The 17083-nt window shown below is 48.0% G+C and overlaps 1 protein-coding gene across 1 annotated transcript in view; it reads right to left on the bottom strand.

Moving 5' to 3' along the window:
* LGR6 (leucine rich repeat containing G protein-coupled receptor 6) overlaps positions 1-17083 on the bottom strand; it is a 109397-nt gene that overhangs the window by 33734 nt on the left and 58580 nt on the right. The window contains exon 5 of the mRNA XM_061442810.1: positions 4219-4434. Coding sequence (XP_061298794.1) covers positions 4219-4434 — 216 coding nt within the window. The remainder of the gene's footprint in view (positions 1-4218; positions 4435-17083) is intronic.

The following is a 17083-nucleotide window of genomic DNA, read 5'->3' as shown; positions in this document are numbered from 1 at the left end:
GGTCCCAAGAGGGACTTGTTAACTCCCTTGTGCAGGTGACGGTAGCGATGCACAGGCTTACCCTGACACTGATCTACCAGACTGGGGTTTGCTATCCTGGGGAGCTCAGAGTGCCACAGAGTATCTGAAGGGGGCCTATAGGGATGCTGGGGCGGGACTCTTCATTAGGGACTGTAGTGACAGGACAAGGGGTGATGGGTTCAAACTGAACCAGGGGAAGTTTAGATTGGATCTAAGGAGGAAGTTCTTTCCTGTGAGGGTGGTGAGGCACTGGAATGGGTTGCCCAAAGAAGCTGTGAATGCTCCATCCCTGGTGGTGTTCAAGGCCAGGTTGGACAGAGCCTTGGGTGTCATGGTTTAGTGTGAGGTGTCCCTGCCCATGGCAGGGGGGTTGGAACTTGATGATCTTAAGGTCCTTTCCAACCCAAACTATTCTATGATTCTATGATTCCATGTCAGCTGAAGCTGCTGGTGCTCAGCTCTCCTGGAAAGCAGGGATGAGATGTTTGATGTTTGCTCCCAGGCAGGGAGAACACTGGAAATCCTTGGTCCTTTCTGAAAGTTATGGCCAGAGTAACATCAGAACATGGACCAAAACTGGCATGGGAACACAGGGGTCTTGAAACTAATTTTCTCCTCTAGTCACTAGATCATACTGTTAGAGACAGAGCTGCATCATGTCCTTACTTGCATCATGTCCTTACTTACATCATGCCCATGATCAAAACTGTAAGAAAGAAAAATTCTACTAAATATCCAACATTTGCTGTATTCAGACATCAACACATTCAGCTGGGAGGTCTTGACCTAGGAGGGAACCACTTGCAGGTGAGTGGCTTGTCCTCACCCATAAAGCATCAGCTGAAATCCAGGTTGCATAAATGTAAAGTGCTGGGGAGGGGAGGAAAGCCAGTCATCTAGGAGCATATGCAGTAACAGGCTTTGCATATCTAAAGGAAGGGGGTGTTGGTGTTTTGTAGCTGCCAACAAAGCAAATCAAATGGTTAGGGGTGACTAGAAAAGAGGAAATGTGCTGCAGAGCAGCATTATGTCATTGTATAAACTGGCATGAATTCCTGCCTTTGCTACAGTGTGTGGTTCTGAGGGCTCCATCTCAAAGGTGTGGAGGAACAAACAAGTGTGGTATGTAGAGTAGCTTCTGATTGCAAAACAGCTGATGGGATGGGGACTGGAAAAGCTGCGATGAGGGAAGGGTATGAAACAGTGATAAATACAGAGATGGCATAGAGGAGGTAGAGGCAGAGTGCAAGAACTGGAGGATGTGAAGCCAAACTAACTGGCAGTGGCATGAAAACAACTTTCCTAGAGTCCTTTTATTCGAAAGGCTTGTGTGCAGGTAGACAAAGTCAGGCCAGGTAAGACAAGCAGAGCATCTTCGTAGCATTATGGGGACAAGTTAACCCAAGCTCACTGCATGTGAGGCAGCAAATGTCCTTTTGACAGCAGCATGTTCAGCATTGCAAGGACGTTTGAGTAAGTCCATGTGAGAGTTTACTGCAGGGCTCAAAGACCCCTCTGGGGACCAGGGCTCAAAGAGGTGCTGTGATGCCTGTTTTGAGAGTTGACTTTGCTGAGATCAGTCAACAGAGGAGATGAGGAATGCTAACAAGAGCTGCTGTCATGCACTTTATCAGCCTGTCAGCACAGCAGCATGGGGGTTTCAGATGCTCGCTTCTAAATGAAAAATCTTCTTTTGCCCCAAGAAAGAAGATTTTTTTTGCAAAAAAACCCTTTGCTCATACAAATCATCAGCTGAAAAATATTCAGAACTATTTCTGCTTGCAGATGCTGAGACATATTCAGTCCTGAATAGATCAGACTTGGAGGTAATATCTTCAGCATCCTATTCCCGAGCCACCCTGATCAAACAAGCCGTCTCCCTTCTGCCATCAGCAGCGCAGTGCCAACATCACAGCACATGAAGCCGTTGTTATCAAAGCTGAGGGAAGGATGGTGCCAATTACTGAGACTCAGATTTCATCACGAGTGATTTACACAGGGCTCTGCTTACTGAACACCCTGCAGCTCTAGTTAGAAACCTGCAGCAGCAATAGATGGGAATAAGATCAGTGAATTCCTCAACAGAAGTGTAATTTATTAGCAGAGACCGAACCCCTTAACTTATTCCAGATTGAGGCTGGCATATCCTGATGTTGGTGCTTTGTGTCGGTGCAGGATGAACATCCACGTCTCTCTCAAAGGCCCAAGGTGTGTGGAGGAGGAAAAGCACATCTCTGCATCCAGGAAAGTCATGCATGCCGTCAGCCATGTCCGAGCGTTAATCAGGCTGTGTATGGGAGATTCCCCTGTGCTCCTCCACATCTGCCCTTGGCTCTGCTCCCCCAGCTGGTCATTCGGATACCTCTTCAGGCTAGAAGCTTCCCGACGTTAGGGCAGCAGCCGGCTCTTCTCCATCCACATGGAAATTCAGAGGTGGAGAAACCCGTGTAGGTTCCTATAGGCACCTATGCATAGGAACCTATGCAGAGGAATGTGCATAGGTGCCCTCTGCATCCTGGTAGGAAAGATCTCCTCATGGACTTTACTGCTGAGCTGTGCCGGCTTCTCAGCTTGGTGGGCAAGGCTGAAGCAGGGAAGCATCCTTGGTTGGGGTGCTGGAGAGGCACTGGGTGACTTTCCACTGGCTGCCACTGACAAGGGTGTGCATGGAAGCTTGGGAGAGATTTATGGGCCCGGTTCTGCCAAACACTTGTGATCCCACAAAAATTTCTCGTCGTGTCTCACAGTGCCTGGCAGGATCACACATGTGTTCCCTTCCAATTGTCTGTGGTGGGACATTATTCTCTCCCTTGTGGCCTAGCGGTCAATGACTTTTATTTCTTGAGCTTGCCTGTTTAATTAAGGAGTTGCTTCTCACCCAAAGTATGGGATAAGCCAGAATGAAAGCAGCATGCTTTTGAGGCTGAAAATAAAACCCCAAATGTCAGCTCACCCGCCGGGCTAGCTATTAAAGCTGAATGAAGTGGTTGCATTATGATGGTCATGGGATGCCTTGTAGAAGGAGCACTATTGTGGGTGAAAACTACTTATTTGACATTTCTCAAGTTGCTTTTAGCATTTCTCCTAAATAAGCCTTTATGCTTTGTCTAAACAGCTGAAGTTGATGCTTAATAAAGCTCTAGACTGTGCTTTGTCCAAGCACTTTCTGTGCTCTATGGCTTCAGTAAACACTTCAGATTTTGAAAGCAAAGTAATTGGTAAACTTTCACTGAGGCACCACATGCTGAGGCTACTTAATACCCTGCTATCAATACATATCGCAGAACTCAATGGTAGCATTTTAGGTGTGTATAGGAGCTCAAAAGCAGCTGGCAATCACACCTGAATTTGCTAATCAACACCAAAAATTAACGACGAGCTAATCTGCACGTGAGCTTCCTTTGAAGAGCTAGATAAGCTGCAAGCCTCTGCTGATGGAAAGGATGCTCCTGACCTAACTGCCAAGGACATCACTTTGTTTCCTGACTGCAGAGTGTTTTATTGGGTCCCGCTGCCCATGGAGTAAGCATTTCCCTCCTGGACCACTGTTCCCTACATTGCTCTGGATGCTGTCAGTCAACTGGGCAACAACATGCACCATGGGGTCAGGATCACTGCAAAGAACGGTTGATCTGCATATATGATACAGTCATGCAAATAAGCATGCAAAGACTTGGACAAGGTGTTGAGGTTGGACCTTTTGTTCCAAATCACGTTTGGTCAAAAAGTTTTCTTGGCATGGATTATAACGACAAAAAATGCTGGTTTATGTGGATAGAAATTCCTGCAATTTTAACACAGGGATTGGAGGGAAAACAGAAATGAGAAGCTTTTTGTTGCTCCAGTCTTCAGGCTAAATAAAATCCTTTTGTTTCCAGGTTTTTTGGTTTATTTTTTCAGTTGGTTGGGTTTTTTTTTAACGAAAAGATTTTTTTTTTTTTTTAATTACATTGAGGAGCTTTTTGGCTTTTCAATGAAAAGTGGAGAAAACATGAAAAAAACCAACCCCAAATCAGGCAATTTTAGCATTTCATCTCAAACGGCAGCGGTTCCTTGGGAACAAAACCTCTGCCTGCTGCCCCTGCAGCAAAAAGCTGCTCCAGAGCAGGAGGACCCCATTTGCCATGCACGGTCAGCACCTTGTCCCAGCCGGAGGATGCTGTGGCTGTGAGGGAGTAACAAGCAGAGAAGGCTTACAGCACCACGAGGCTGCTGAGGTTCTGGAAGGCATAATCAGGGATGTGCCAGATCTGGTTGAGAGCCAGGGTCATGGCTTGCAGCGCTGGCAGGTGGTTCAGAGCTTGGACAGGGATCTCCGTCAGGGCATTATCATCCAGCCATAGGTGACGCAAGGAAAGCAGCCCCTCAAAGCTCTTCTCGGGCACCACAGAGATAAGGTTTGCATCCAGGCGTCTGAGTGGGAAAGAAACAGGGTGGGGATAAGTGAGAGATGGATCTAGCGTTCCTTTATGTGCCCGCAGTATTGTGCATAGGGAATTTTGATGCCGAGGCGGGATGGATTGATGGCCAGGGAGATTGGCTTAGGCTGTAAATAGTGATTAGCATAAGGCTGTGCTTGGAGATGTTTGACCACTACCAGTGAGGATCTCTCCTTGCTGGCCATTTAGTGCTGCCAGCTAATGGCAGCTTCTTAAACAAGCGGTTGGCCTAAGTCCTTCCACATGGACCCACCAGATGGACATTGGCCAGCAGCGGCTTGCAGGCACCCCACTTCAAAATGAGCATCAAAGCTGCATCCCCTGGGGCTGGGCTTGCCATGGATCTGCCTGAGCTGATCTGCAGAGGCACAGCCCTACCTGGGGTACCCCACACCTGCTCACACCCACTGCTGCAGGACAGCCAAACCGTGGGGCCAAAGCCTCATTCCCAAAGAAAAGGGTTTGTCTGGAAATGGGAAATATGGGGCAGGCCTGCTTGGGGGTCTGTGTTTGAGCCGAAGAGCCAGAGCTACCTGCAGCAGCACCGCGAACGAGTCAGACCATGTGTCATGGTGCAGGAATTAAGCTTGTGCTCGCTGTATCGCACATGTTCAGGCCTTTCTTTCTCCTGCATCTGCCAATTGCTTTTTCTCTGTTTCCTTTATTACACTATGGAAACCTAAGGCGGTTGAATTTGAGATTTAATTTGGTGAGAAACTTTAATTTTTAAGGCTTGTTTTTGATCCAAAATAGAATCAGAAGCCAAAAAATATCAGGCTTATTATGGAAAAAAAAAGAGAGAAACTAAAAACCTAGGATTGGGAATCATCTCTGTTAAAGATCTGTTATGTCCACGGGGGTGAGCAGGATACAATGTGTTATCTGTAGATTTCAAAATCAAAATCTAAGAGAAAAACACTTCAAATCTGGATGAAATACCAGGAACCAATTATCCAGGGAGAAAGCAAATTCTGATTTCCATCTGCAGCCAACAGAGCTTATTTTATTTTTCGAAGCTATCTAAAGGAAAGATCTCTGAATTCAAATTGCAAAGAGAAAGCACCCTGTCCCTTATCGAAACAAGAGAGAAGGGAGTTAACAGCCCTCAAATCAACAAACCTCCACAAGAGAATGGGGTATAGAAATCGGTAGTTTTGACTACTTAAAGTAATATTTTTGATGGAAGTTGGACACTGCAGCAGACCCAACCACTTTCCCCCCTGGAATGAGGTAAATCCAAATAATAAGGAGCAGAAAAGCAAACCCTGCAGCAGAGCAGGGGAAGATTAAAGACTCTGGTTGAAAATTTCCATCCAAATGTTTTGGGACAAACAAGAGCTTCTTGATTAAAATGAAAACTTGAATGGGAAATGTGAATCTTTGCTTCATTTTCCCGTTCCTTCTTCGGTGTAAGAATTGTTTGGTTTTGGCATCATATCTTTCCCAAAACCAAAAAAGTGCTGCTTACTTCTCTCAGAGACATTCTTTCACCCAACTCCTTATATTTTCACTGAAAATAGTTTGAAAATGAATGCTCTGTTTCAAGTTTAATTAATTAAAGAACAGACAATGAAATAGCCACTGAGAACAGTTGTAGTTTTTCAGAACTAAATGGCAGGGGGTTGGAACTGAGTGACCTTAAGGTCCTTTCCAACCCAAACCATTCCACGCTTCTATGGAGACCCTAAAACGGAGCCAAAGGCTGGTACATTGTGCTGAGTATCCTGAGCCATAAACACTGCAGTGAAAGCACCAGCATGAACCACAAGGGAGTTTGACTTCAATGTGATGGTGCACCAAGTGTTGGAGAAACCATTAACGGTAATGGGTTTGCTCCGTGGCTGTTTAGCATATGGCCAGGAAAGGCTCCCTTTCACATCCATGCTCCGCAGGTATAAGAGAAAAGCCAGTGAGGTAGCATGGGTCCTTTATGGGATTTTGAATGGACTCGGACACCTCCCTGTCTTTGTGGATCCCTGGGTAACTTGGATTCATCTAAGGAGTTTATTAACGCACTAATGAAGTTAAAATTAGGAACAAGGATGTGTCCAGGTGAAGGCATTTCACACACAGCGTGATGGGCAGGATTCCTTAGGCGCCTTTGAAACATGGGCAAGGGAACATGGGCTAGGTAATGGCTATGGTCCTGGTACCCAAAGTGTCTTTGGGTTGTTTAATTGCTCTTCAGGGAGCTGCTGGCTCTTTCTGGAATAGAGGTGCATTCTTTCTAATAAAAGCTGTGCATGTGGGGATTGCTAATTGCTATGGCTTTCAGACAGCTCTCCACTCTCTTTTGGAAGAGAAGTTCTTGGCACAGAGTCGTCAGTAATTATATCAATTATACTAAACAAAAACCAACCCAACAGTTCTCTCCTTTCTTCAGTGTGTGACTCTGGCTCCGTAAGTGTTTTGTGTTATGATTTATACCTAAGATAATTGGTCCGATTAGTGGGTAAATGGGACAGCGCAGGCTGGGGCTGGCTCCTCACCTTCCACGGGGATGTTTTCATCTTTGTTTCACCAAATCACTCAGTTGGTTTTCCTTGCAAGGATTAACCCATTTGTTGCTTACAGAGGAAGATGCCTCTTCCACGAAGCACTGCCAAGGCCACCACTAACCCATGGCACTGAGGGCCTTGTCATCATGCTGTATGAACACTTGCAGGGATGGTGGCTGCAGCACTGCCATGGGCAGCCTGTTCCAGTGCCTGAGCACCTCAATGTCTCTCTCGTAGTGAGAGGCCCAGAGCTGAACACAGGATTTGAGGTGCAGCCTCCCCAGTGCCCAGTGCAGGGGGACAATCACTGCTCTGGCCCTGCTGCCCCACTGGTGCTGTGATCTAAAGCATTCCTAGAAGGAACGAAGCAGGTAAGGAAGCCCGTTTCTAACGAGCAAACTGTCAGAACAGGGATAGTCCTCCTTCCCAGTGTGCAGAAAATAAGCCGATGCAATCAGTGCAGCCTTTCAGGAGTTCAGGTGTGAGGGGTGTGTGTAGCTGACAGTGCAGTGAGCATGTCGTAAGTTTTGTAGTAATTCTAACAAGTCAAGCGATAATCTGAGATTTTTGGTTTCCTGTGCCACAGACCCAGCAGTTTCTAAGACCTGTCTTGTTCCAGTAACTGCTTCCCGGTGTTTCAGAGGGTGTTTCCTAGATATCTACAAGCACAAGCATCCTGCTGTCTGTAACATGACTGGCAGAAGTTTGCAGCAATGGATAACCAGAAACAGTCTCTCTGCTCCCTAACAGATGTGGTGCAAATCTCAGGCTACTACTGACAGAAGCGACTTCATCCAGATCTTTCCAGCTCCTTCTGGATGTGGAGTGTTTGCAGGGAGCGCAGACTGGGAACGATAACAATGCACAATGCCGTGCTCTCAGGAAATAACCCAGACCTTTGCTGCTGTTCCTCCTTGCACACAGTAGTGCCAATAATAGCTGGCTGCCTGGTTGCCTTAGACAAACTATGTGGAGTAACCTGTCTGTAGAACAGACCCTCTGATGTTCCTCCACTGCCCACAGCCAAGTCACGACAGGACAATGGGACCTCAAGCTCCAAGCCATCCTCACAGTATTTTTTGCAATATTATCATAGAATCATAGAATAGTTTGGGTTGGAAAGGACCTTAAGATCATCCAGTTCCAACCCCCCTGCCATGGCCAGAGACACCTCACACTAAACCATATCACCCAAGGCCTCGTTCAACCTGGCCTTGAGCACTGCCAGGGATGGAGCATTCACAACCTCCCTGGGCAACCCATTCTAGTGCCTCACCACCCTCACAGGAAAGAATTTCCTCCTTAGATCCAATCTAAACTTCCCCTGTTTCAGTTTGAACCCATCACCCCTTGTCCTATCACTACAGTCCCTAATGAAGAGTCCATCCCCAGCATCCCTATAGGCCCCCTTCAGATATTGGAAGGCTGCTCTGAGGTCTCCACGCAGCTTCTCTTCTCCAGGCTGAACAGCCCCAACTCGTGCTATTATTTCCCTTGATAAAGTTGAAGAAAGCTTGCCACCAAAGATCATATGAAGCATTGGGTGGTAGAGAGCTGGGTTGTTCTCTCTCCAAACTGGTGAGCTCCTCTGCATCTTGATTATAGGTCAACAGCTCAGCATAGGACATAAGGAAGGGATGGTCTGGAGGGTCACTGACCCGGAGCAGTGGGAGGAGGAGCTGGCTGCACACCCCTTCCTGAGACCACCCTTTTCTTGGGGAGCAAGGTACTTGCTGTGTTCCTGGCCCCGGCGTGCATGTGTGTCGGCTGAACAGAGCTGATCTCACCAGAAATGTCTAATTGGTGCCTTCAGGCAATCATGTCTCTCTTCCTGTCTGAGTTTATCTTGAAAGGCTCGATTGAGTTACCTCCTATCCCATAATAGGATCTAAGTTCCTTGTAGTAACATAAGAAGGAGATGATGTCACTGCAGCTAAACTGCTCCGATAACTTACTAATGACTGGGGCCAACACCTCAGGTCCTTTCTCAAGCAAAACTCCCAGACACACTGAGTCAGTACCTGGCTTGTGAGCTCCTGGGGAGCTTGCCGTGCAGGGAGGGAGCATGGCTCCAGAGCCCTGCAAAACACCCTGCTCAAAGCACCCTGTCCTGCCACAAGGGTCCCTGAGGCTGCTCAAACAGCCCAGGTGAAGAGCAAAGGTTCTTCCATCAGCAGATACCAAATGGAATAGGAAAAGGCAGCAACGGGTTGCAGTGCTAACCTGGAAGGTGCAAAACTGGGTTCAGTTTCTGCTCTGCCCACTGTGCCCTTGTGGTCATAACGTACTGCAGATACAGTGGGAGACTGGATCTGTTGGAATTGGTCTAGAGGAGAGCTACAGAAATGGTCAGAGGGATGGAGAACCCTTCCTAGGAGGGGCTGTGAGTTGGGGTAGTTCAGCCTGGAGAAGGCTCTTGGGAGACCTTATTGCAGTTTTTCAATACTTAAAAGGGCCTTGTAAGAAAGACTTTTTAGTAGGGTCTGTAGCAGTAGGACAATGATGAATGGCTTAAACTAAAAGAGGGTTCATTCAGATGAAGGGAAAGATTTTTTTATGATGAGGACAGTGAAACACTGGAACAGGTTGCCCAGGGAGGCAGTAGGTGCCCCATCCTTGGAAACACTCAAGGCCAGCTTGGTTGGGGCTCTGAGCAACCCGATCTAGTTGAGGATGTCCCTGCTTACTGACTGCAGGGGCTGGACTACACGACCTTTAAAGGTCCCTTCCAACCCAAACTGTTTTATGAGTCTATGAAAGACACATTACTGAACAGGTAAAACATTGCCTTGTAAGCTTGCTGCAATGCCTGGGCTCTCTGCCTCTGCCGCGGAAGAGCTCGTAGCCCTCAAGCAGGACTTGCAGGAGTTCCTTAGCTCCATTTCCAGGCTAAGAACTCTTGAGTAAACCATCCCAGGCAGTGAACGAAAGTCCAAGATGCAAACATGCTCCCAGTTGGCTGCGGAACAGGAACTGGTGGAAAAGTTTGCAGGGCTCTGTTTAGACTGCAGTGAGTCTTCACTCCTGACTTAATGGGACAAGTACCTCTGGGAAGCCCTCTGCGAGGGATGCTCAGGAAATGAAATCAGAGCAATACCTGGGCTCCACACAAAGTGCTTTTGGTAGAGACAAGAGGGCTTTGTTATCCCCAGCTGCAGACACCTCCAAAACCCCTCAGGTCAGAACCGTGCAGAGCAGGATTGCCAAGATCTCTGTGCAGGTACAGAAACTGCTGACAGTTGGACATCTGCACCCCACTGCTGCTCTGATTCCCTTACCAATGCTGTCCCTGGGTGCCTGGCATCGCCCCCCTTGCCCATAGTGCCAGGCACAGGGGAATGGAGAGTGTACAGAAAGGAGGCAGAGAGAAGCAGAGCTGCTCAAAGGCCCACCAAGCAGTGTGGGTCCTGCATACTTGCTGGGAAACACAGTGTTTGCCAAGCATACAAGCTGTCTGGAAAAGAGAAGGAAAAAGCAGCTCTTTGGAACAGAAGGAACAGGGCTCTGGGGAGAGTGGCTCTGAACAGGTCACAATGCCCCAGCAGATCCTCAGGGCCAAGCATGCCATGGGACAAAAGAGCCAGTTTGCACAGGAGCTTGATGCACAGGGATCAGGCCCAGATCAGATGAGTCACAAGGTCCCTGTCTGGCAGTGGGGACCCGCAGGGTGTCACAGCTGGGTTCACATCTGCCTTGCTCCATCCACTTCCCACTCATGGGGATCCAAACATCCAGTCTGTGGTGCTTGACTCAGGCAATCATTGCTAGACCAGTGGTTATTTTGTTCTGATGGGCACTTGGGTGGCTCTTCCTCCTGGTGAGGTTCTGGACTGTACCGTGGTGTGTTTGAGTGCCTCCTTGTGCTGGGTGAACGTCCATAGGATCCCCTGTGCCCATCCAAGGTTCATTTCTTGCTTGCCTCCTCTCTCGAGTTTACCTGAAGCTTCTCTGTGGTTCCTCAGGAATGCTTACACATTCAATGCATGTAACATCTGTGACCCATCTTCCTTTTGCACTGACACATCTACTGTACGTAACATCTGGGACCCATCTTCCCCGCGATGCGGCTGTATCTACTGTGCGTAACATCTGGGACCCATTGTCCATCTTCTCTATTGAGTTGTCCTTAGGGAAATGCAGCATGCCCTGGATACTTATGTGTATAGGCGAGTGAGTTAAGGTTCATGAGTCCCCATAATAAAGGTCAATGGAAAACACATTGGAACTTACTATATGACTCATAGGCAAGAGTGTGTGTGTGCGGCTCGTGGATGTGAGCTGTGGTTATTGTTATTTCTTTAGTGTCTAAAATGTTCTAGGTACTGGGAGGGCAGTCAAGATTGCATGTGCCTTTTCCTGAAGGCCATTAGAGCCTGAGGCGTATGGGGAGGGGTATGAAGGTGGAATTAAGTTTTGATGTTTGTCAGTCTCTTCTAAGGGGTGTTTGCAGTCATTGCAGAGTGGCCAGAGAAAGGGAGGAACAATACAGTAGTCAGTATAGAAAATCTTGGAGGTGACTGCACTACGTGTGGGGCACAGCCATGTAGGTATAACCTCTGCTAAACAAATACAGCTCAAGCCACACAGCCTGTGCTGTGAGCTCTTCCCTTGGGAGCCCAACCGGTGAATTCTAGAGGTGCCGGGGCATGGCAAGGGTGTCACTCGCCACCACCCCTTTACAGGTGTTGCCAGCCAGCTCTGTGAATGGGAAAGTTGGAAAATGAAGTCCCAGGAGAGGAATCAGAGCACGTTCCAGAGAATTTTAAAGTCTATGAAGAGATGAAACTGCTGCTCTTTACACACTGCGTGCATGGGTGAGGCATGCAATAGCATCGGAGAGATGCTCAGCTCTGCTTTGGTACCCATGCTTTGAAGATGTGTGTTGCTTGGTGAGCTGGTTTTGCCAGATACAAGTGGGGGATGAGGAGAGGGACGTTTTGGTTTTGCTGTCCAGGGGCAGGAAAAACACATCTCAGCCAGCCTTATTCACACAGAAGTTGAAACCAATTATAGGGTCTTTCCATAGCCAGAAGAGAAAACCGGAGTCCTTCAGAGACTGATTCATGCCTCCAGACAGGGCTCTGAGATAACAGGGATGATTCACCCTCGAGATGCTGATAATTTTCCACTGCTGACTAGCTGGGATGAGTAATATCTAGACAGCTACGGTCAGAGGAGACAAATCCACCTGGTCTGCCTGAGGGAGGCGTGGGCACAGCATGAGCTTACCTGAAGGGAAGGAAGGTTGTGTAGTGAGGCCATGGAGAATGGATGACTCAGAAGAATCTGGTTTCCTTCCTGGTGGTATCTTAGGATCTTCCCCCATGAGGGAAGGATCTAGCACTCCAGTCATAGCAGAGGCATGAAGACACCAGCCTCCTGGTCCCAGCCACTCGACTTCCCAACTACAGAACAGGCTCAAGCTGCTCTGTTGCAATGCCAAATGCCAGCGTGACTGATCCCACTGCTGTTCTTTGAGGGCTGCAAAAGGGAGGCAGGGAAGCTGCTTGCTGGATCCTACCGAGAGCACAGTGACCAAGGCCCTATAAAGGAGTGTGATGTCCTTCCTGCTGAGTGGATTTGCACGAGGATTACAGCACATGGTGCCAGTTCCTGCTTCCATAGAGCCGGTGAGGAATACTGACAGCAGCCAAACTTCAGCAAGGACTCGTTGCACCATGGGTACATCACTGCATGGAGGTTACCTGCAGTACATCCAGACGTATGGCCCTCCTGTCTGCAGTGCTCACTTGGATGTGGCCACTCCTAGACTTCCTTCTTTGCAGGAATTCCATTAAACACTCGAAATGCTAAAAATGGAGACCAGGCTTCTAAAAAGAATGGGGACAAGATTCCAGTGACTTCATTGTGCTCCTGTCCAGAGCTGGCTGCTGAGGAGAGGTTCCCGAGGGAAAACAGGGGATTTCAGATGTGGAGCAGGAAGGTTTTAAACAGCAAGTGTCCACTGGAATGGAAGGAACTTTAGTGTTTATTCTGGGCTCTCTTTCCTGCCACAGACAGGCTTTCTGCTGAGAGGTGGTCTGTAACAGGTGGAATTGAAGGCTCTGTGCTCAGCAATGCTCATCACCAAGCAAGCACTTGGAGCTGCTTTGTTTCAGTCTATTTTCAGATAGGTAACGCCATTAAGAACTGCCTCTCTCCTCTTCCCTGCCCTTCTTTTCACTGTGCTCCAGAAAGACCCTGTAGCCAATCCATCGTGTTACAGGACTGAGGTGGTCTTGCCACAAGACAACTTCTATGCCAACAGATTGTAAGGCACTGAAATGTGACCTTGATTTCATAGATTTCTGTTTGTTTTGGATTTTTTTTTTCTATGGCTTTTCTCTTCTAAACACCCAATGCAAACACCACCTTTCTTAAACCTTCCTGCATCACGTGTGATTGATAGAGAAGAATATTGTTGTTAACAGCAAACTGTCAAATCTCCAACAGATCAAAGAAGTGAAACCAGGAATGAAGACTGAGCTCTTCAGGCCATGCTGATTCCAAAGTGATATTTTTCTTCCTTCTGTCATAAGGATTTATATGCTTGTGAGGATCCAATCAGGTGGGAAGAGCTTCCCGCCTTTGTCTACATCAAAGTCCACATGTTCTCGAATCGCTATAATTCATCCTTTGCATTTTAATCTCTGGCCATATGTATAAAAATCATTACCTGCCTTGAGGAAGAGGGGATGAAGTAGTCTTTAGTGCATTTCCGTAAGAGTCCAAAAGGTTCCTGCTAAAGATGTCAGAGAAGTGGCAAGCCAATGGGTTGCAGGATCTGGATTATTTTAGCTAGAGGCAAGATGAACCTGTACGCAGGAAATGTACATCAGGTTGATTTAGCGTTGAGGTTATGAGTCAAGTAAACCTGGAGTGAAATCAGAATATAATGGGAAATATTCGTAGAAAACTTGAAAGTGCTTGCAATATTTATAAGAACTATGTATATGAGGCTGGTTGTCCTCCAGGTTGAGTCCCATCAGCTTATGAAGACACCAAATCCTTCTTCAGGACAGATGCAAAGAGGACAGTCGCTGCTATCATGCTTTCCCATCTGGAATGGGAAGGTGATGTTAGCAGGACCAGTGCTGATGGGACTGCGCTGTGGCTGACTTCTGCTGGGAACAGCAGGTTTGTGTCAGAGTGGCAGGTGAATCCTGAAAACCTTTTGAATGGATGATGGATGTGGTGAACAAAGACTGTGAGGGAGAAAGGAGAACTGAAACGAGAGCAAGGCCAGGATCCCAGAGAATGGGACCTACTGGGTGTAGGTCCATCAGAGAATCCTGGGGTGCTTTGGGTTGGAAGGGACCTTCCAGTCCCAACCCCTGCCACGGGCAGGGACCCTTCCATAGAGCAGCTTGCTCCAAGCCCCTGTGTCCAACCTGCCCTTGAACACTGCCAGGGATGGGGCAGCCACAGCTTCTCTGGGCACCCTGTGCCAGCGCCTCAGCACCCTCACAGGGAAGGATTTTTTCCTAATATCTAATGAAAATCTCCCCTCTGTCAGCTTAAAGCCGTTCCCTCTCGTCCCACTCATTCCTTTGCAAAATGTCCGTCTCCAGATTTCTTGTATTGGAAGCTATTGTAAGCTGTTGGAAGACTGTTATAACCTCTCCCTAGAGCCTTTTGCTCCCCAGGCATCACCACTGCAACCATATACAGATGGAACAGCAGATGGATCAGTCATCACACTGTCCGAGGTGTGTCCTGAGGCCACCATACAGCCACCCATACTGGAAAAGCTCTGACACTCTTCTGGCTGGCACCAGTCCCCCTTCCCCTTCCAAACTGCTGTAGACAACACCCACCCTGATGAGCCAGATACACGTTTAGCACCTTCCCAAAACGCGAGAAACTCCAGAAAGAGCCAGCCACTCTCATCACTTTCCATAAGTATTAGAAGAAGAAAACCCAAGAGTTTATCTTGATCTCTTAATCCATCAGATTTCTTTTCTCTTTGCTTTCTCTGCAAGCCTGGTAATTATAATTTATAACACCTGCTCACTTTGAAATACCTTGGACTCCTTCTGCCTGGCAGAGGAACAGACACAGTGCCCATCTGCTCCAGGTAAGTGCTCACAAACCACAAAGTCGTTAATTAGACTGACACACGACTCTTCCAGAATACACATGGTGTGTTGTTACTGCGCCTATAAACCACCGGTAACCAGATACTCTGCCAGGGGATCACAACTGGATCAGAGCATTACGTAAAGCCTTGGCACCCTCAGCAGGGCTCAGAGCATTGCCATCAGGTGTGCATGTTCTCTCTAATCCTCCCCACCAGGTTTCCCAACATGCTTCCCAGATAAAGCAAGCCTGCTGGGAAGCAGCTCCCTCACGCTCGGTAGGAAGCTCAGGCTCCAGTGTTGTATTCTCTCCTTTTGAAATCTAAATTCCTCTTTGTGTTCATTTAGTGATCCCTGCCAAGGTCTCCTTCCTGACAACTCGGGCTCCAGGCAGTGATGCCTCCGCATCCTGTAGCTGACAGGGAGCGAGGCAGGTCTGATTCTGGCCCCACGGGCATGGCTGCAGCTTCAGAGGACCTGAGATGAGGGGTGTTTGTAAGGACAGGTATGTCTGATGTGGATGGGGGTATTTGGGTGGATTTGACACTTGCCTCCTCAGCCTGGCTGGCATCCATGGGGCAGAGTGAATCATGAGCACCTCTGGTCGGGAAGTGCTGAACCCGTGTAAGTGGATGCCTCCCTCTGGAAGAGGAGGGGCCCAGAGCCCATGAAGTCCTTGGTGAGTGATAACTCGGTGATGAGCAATCAGCCAACCTGGAGCAGCCAAGCTTTGGGTCAGCACGTGGAATGACAGGGAATGGGTGTCCTTGATTGGCACAGAGTTAAGTTGGTGAGTGAAGACCTCTGTCCAGTTTGCAGTCCTCCCAGCGCTTGTGTTAGCGTTTGCAGGAGGAAGCCCTGTTTGTGTGCTTGAAATAGTATTTGCCAAAACTCAGGACTGCATCTCAGCTAGAAAAGGTATGGGGAAATGGGAACGTCCTCTTGGAGAGCATCCATAGGGGAACACCCTGTCCCTCCAATCTCACCTAAGCTTGCCTAAATCAAAGCCAGTTTTCTTGGCATGCTGTCCTGTGAACAATTCTTCAGTACCTTCCATTACTTGGAGAGCCAGTATTGCCTCATCTAAGCGTTAGGTTTTTGCTGCATTTCAGCTCTAACTTGGTGCTGTGCAGTCAATAAATACCAACCTCTCCCTGTCCAACAGTGGTTGGAAGCCTCCCATTTTGTCCCACTTGTTTGGCTACCTCATCCTTGAATTGCCTGGTAAGTCCTATTGGTACCACTATGCTCAAAGCTATTGTTCTCTCACTTAGTTGGCTGCTTCCGTCATAAACCTGAGGAAAGACGTGTATTGAGAAGCCTGTTTTTCCTCTCCTGTGCCAGCTTGTCCATAAGAGATACACACTTTCCCTTCAAATCCTGCCTGAATCCCAGGATGACGAATGGGGACATCAAATGCAAATATCTGAAAGAGCAAGAAAATAACCAGCGCACAATCCCTTTCTGTCTAGTACAGCTCTCTGTTCCACTCAGGCTGGCTCCCGTTTTCACCCCCCTTTTCAGCTCTCCTGCCTGCTTTGCACGTGTTGCCAACTTGCAGGGCAGAGAGTTAACATTCCGTGAGGTGCCACACAAGGACAGAAACTCATCAATGGTCATGATGTGCTATGAAGGCTCTTCCCCTTCTGAATGGAAAACAAATAGTCTGAGCAACACGAGTACACTGGGTCTTAGGTAGTCTGACCGGTAATGCTTGGAAAACATGCTGTAGGTGACCTATAGGTGTTCCAGGCTGGCTACACTTTTGGCAGTGAATACACAAGAGTCTCATAAACTTGTGGAAAATGACTCAGATGTTTGAAAAGGAGGGAAGAGAAAAGGTCTTTCTAACGCAGACCTACACCGGAGGCTCTTGGCCCGAGGTTAGCAACTACATTTGGAGAAGTCGTGGCAGCACCAATGAAAACCAAGCAGAGCATCTTAGCTCTGTATCTGCCTTCAGACACAGCGACGGTCCACCCTATGCAGCTACTGTTTGCAGTGGTTCAGCCCAATTCAGAATGCTCTTACAAGCTTCGGTGGTGTT

This window comes from Pezoporus flaviventris, unplaced genomic scaffold, assembly GCF_033815535.1.
Source record: "Pezoporus flaviventris isolate CSIRO_AGI_PZ_B2104156 unplaced genomic scaffold, CSIRO_AGI_Pfla_v1 ptg000253l, whole genome shotgun sequence".
NCBI lineage: Eukaryota > Metazoa > Chordata > Aves > Psittaciformes > Psittacidae > Pezoporus > Pezoporus flaviventris.
Note: the sequence above shows the minus strand (reverse complement) of the source record. Positions and strands in the feature narration are given on the sequence as shown.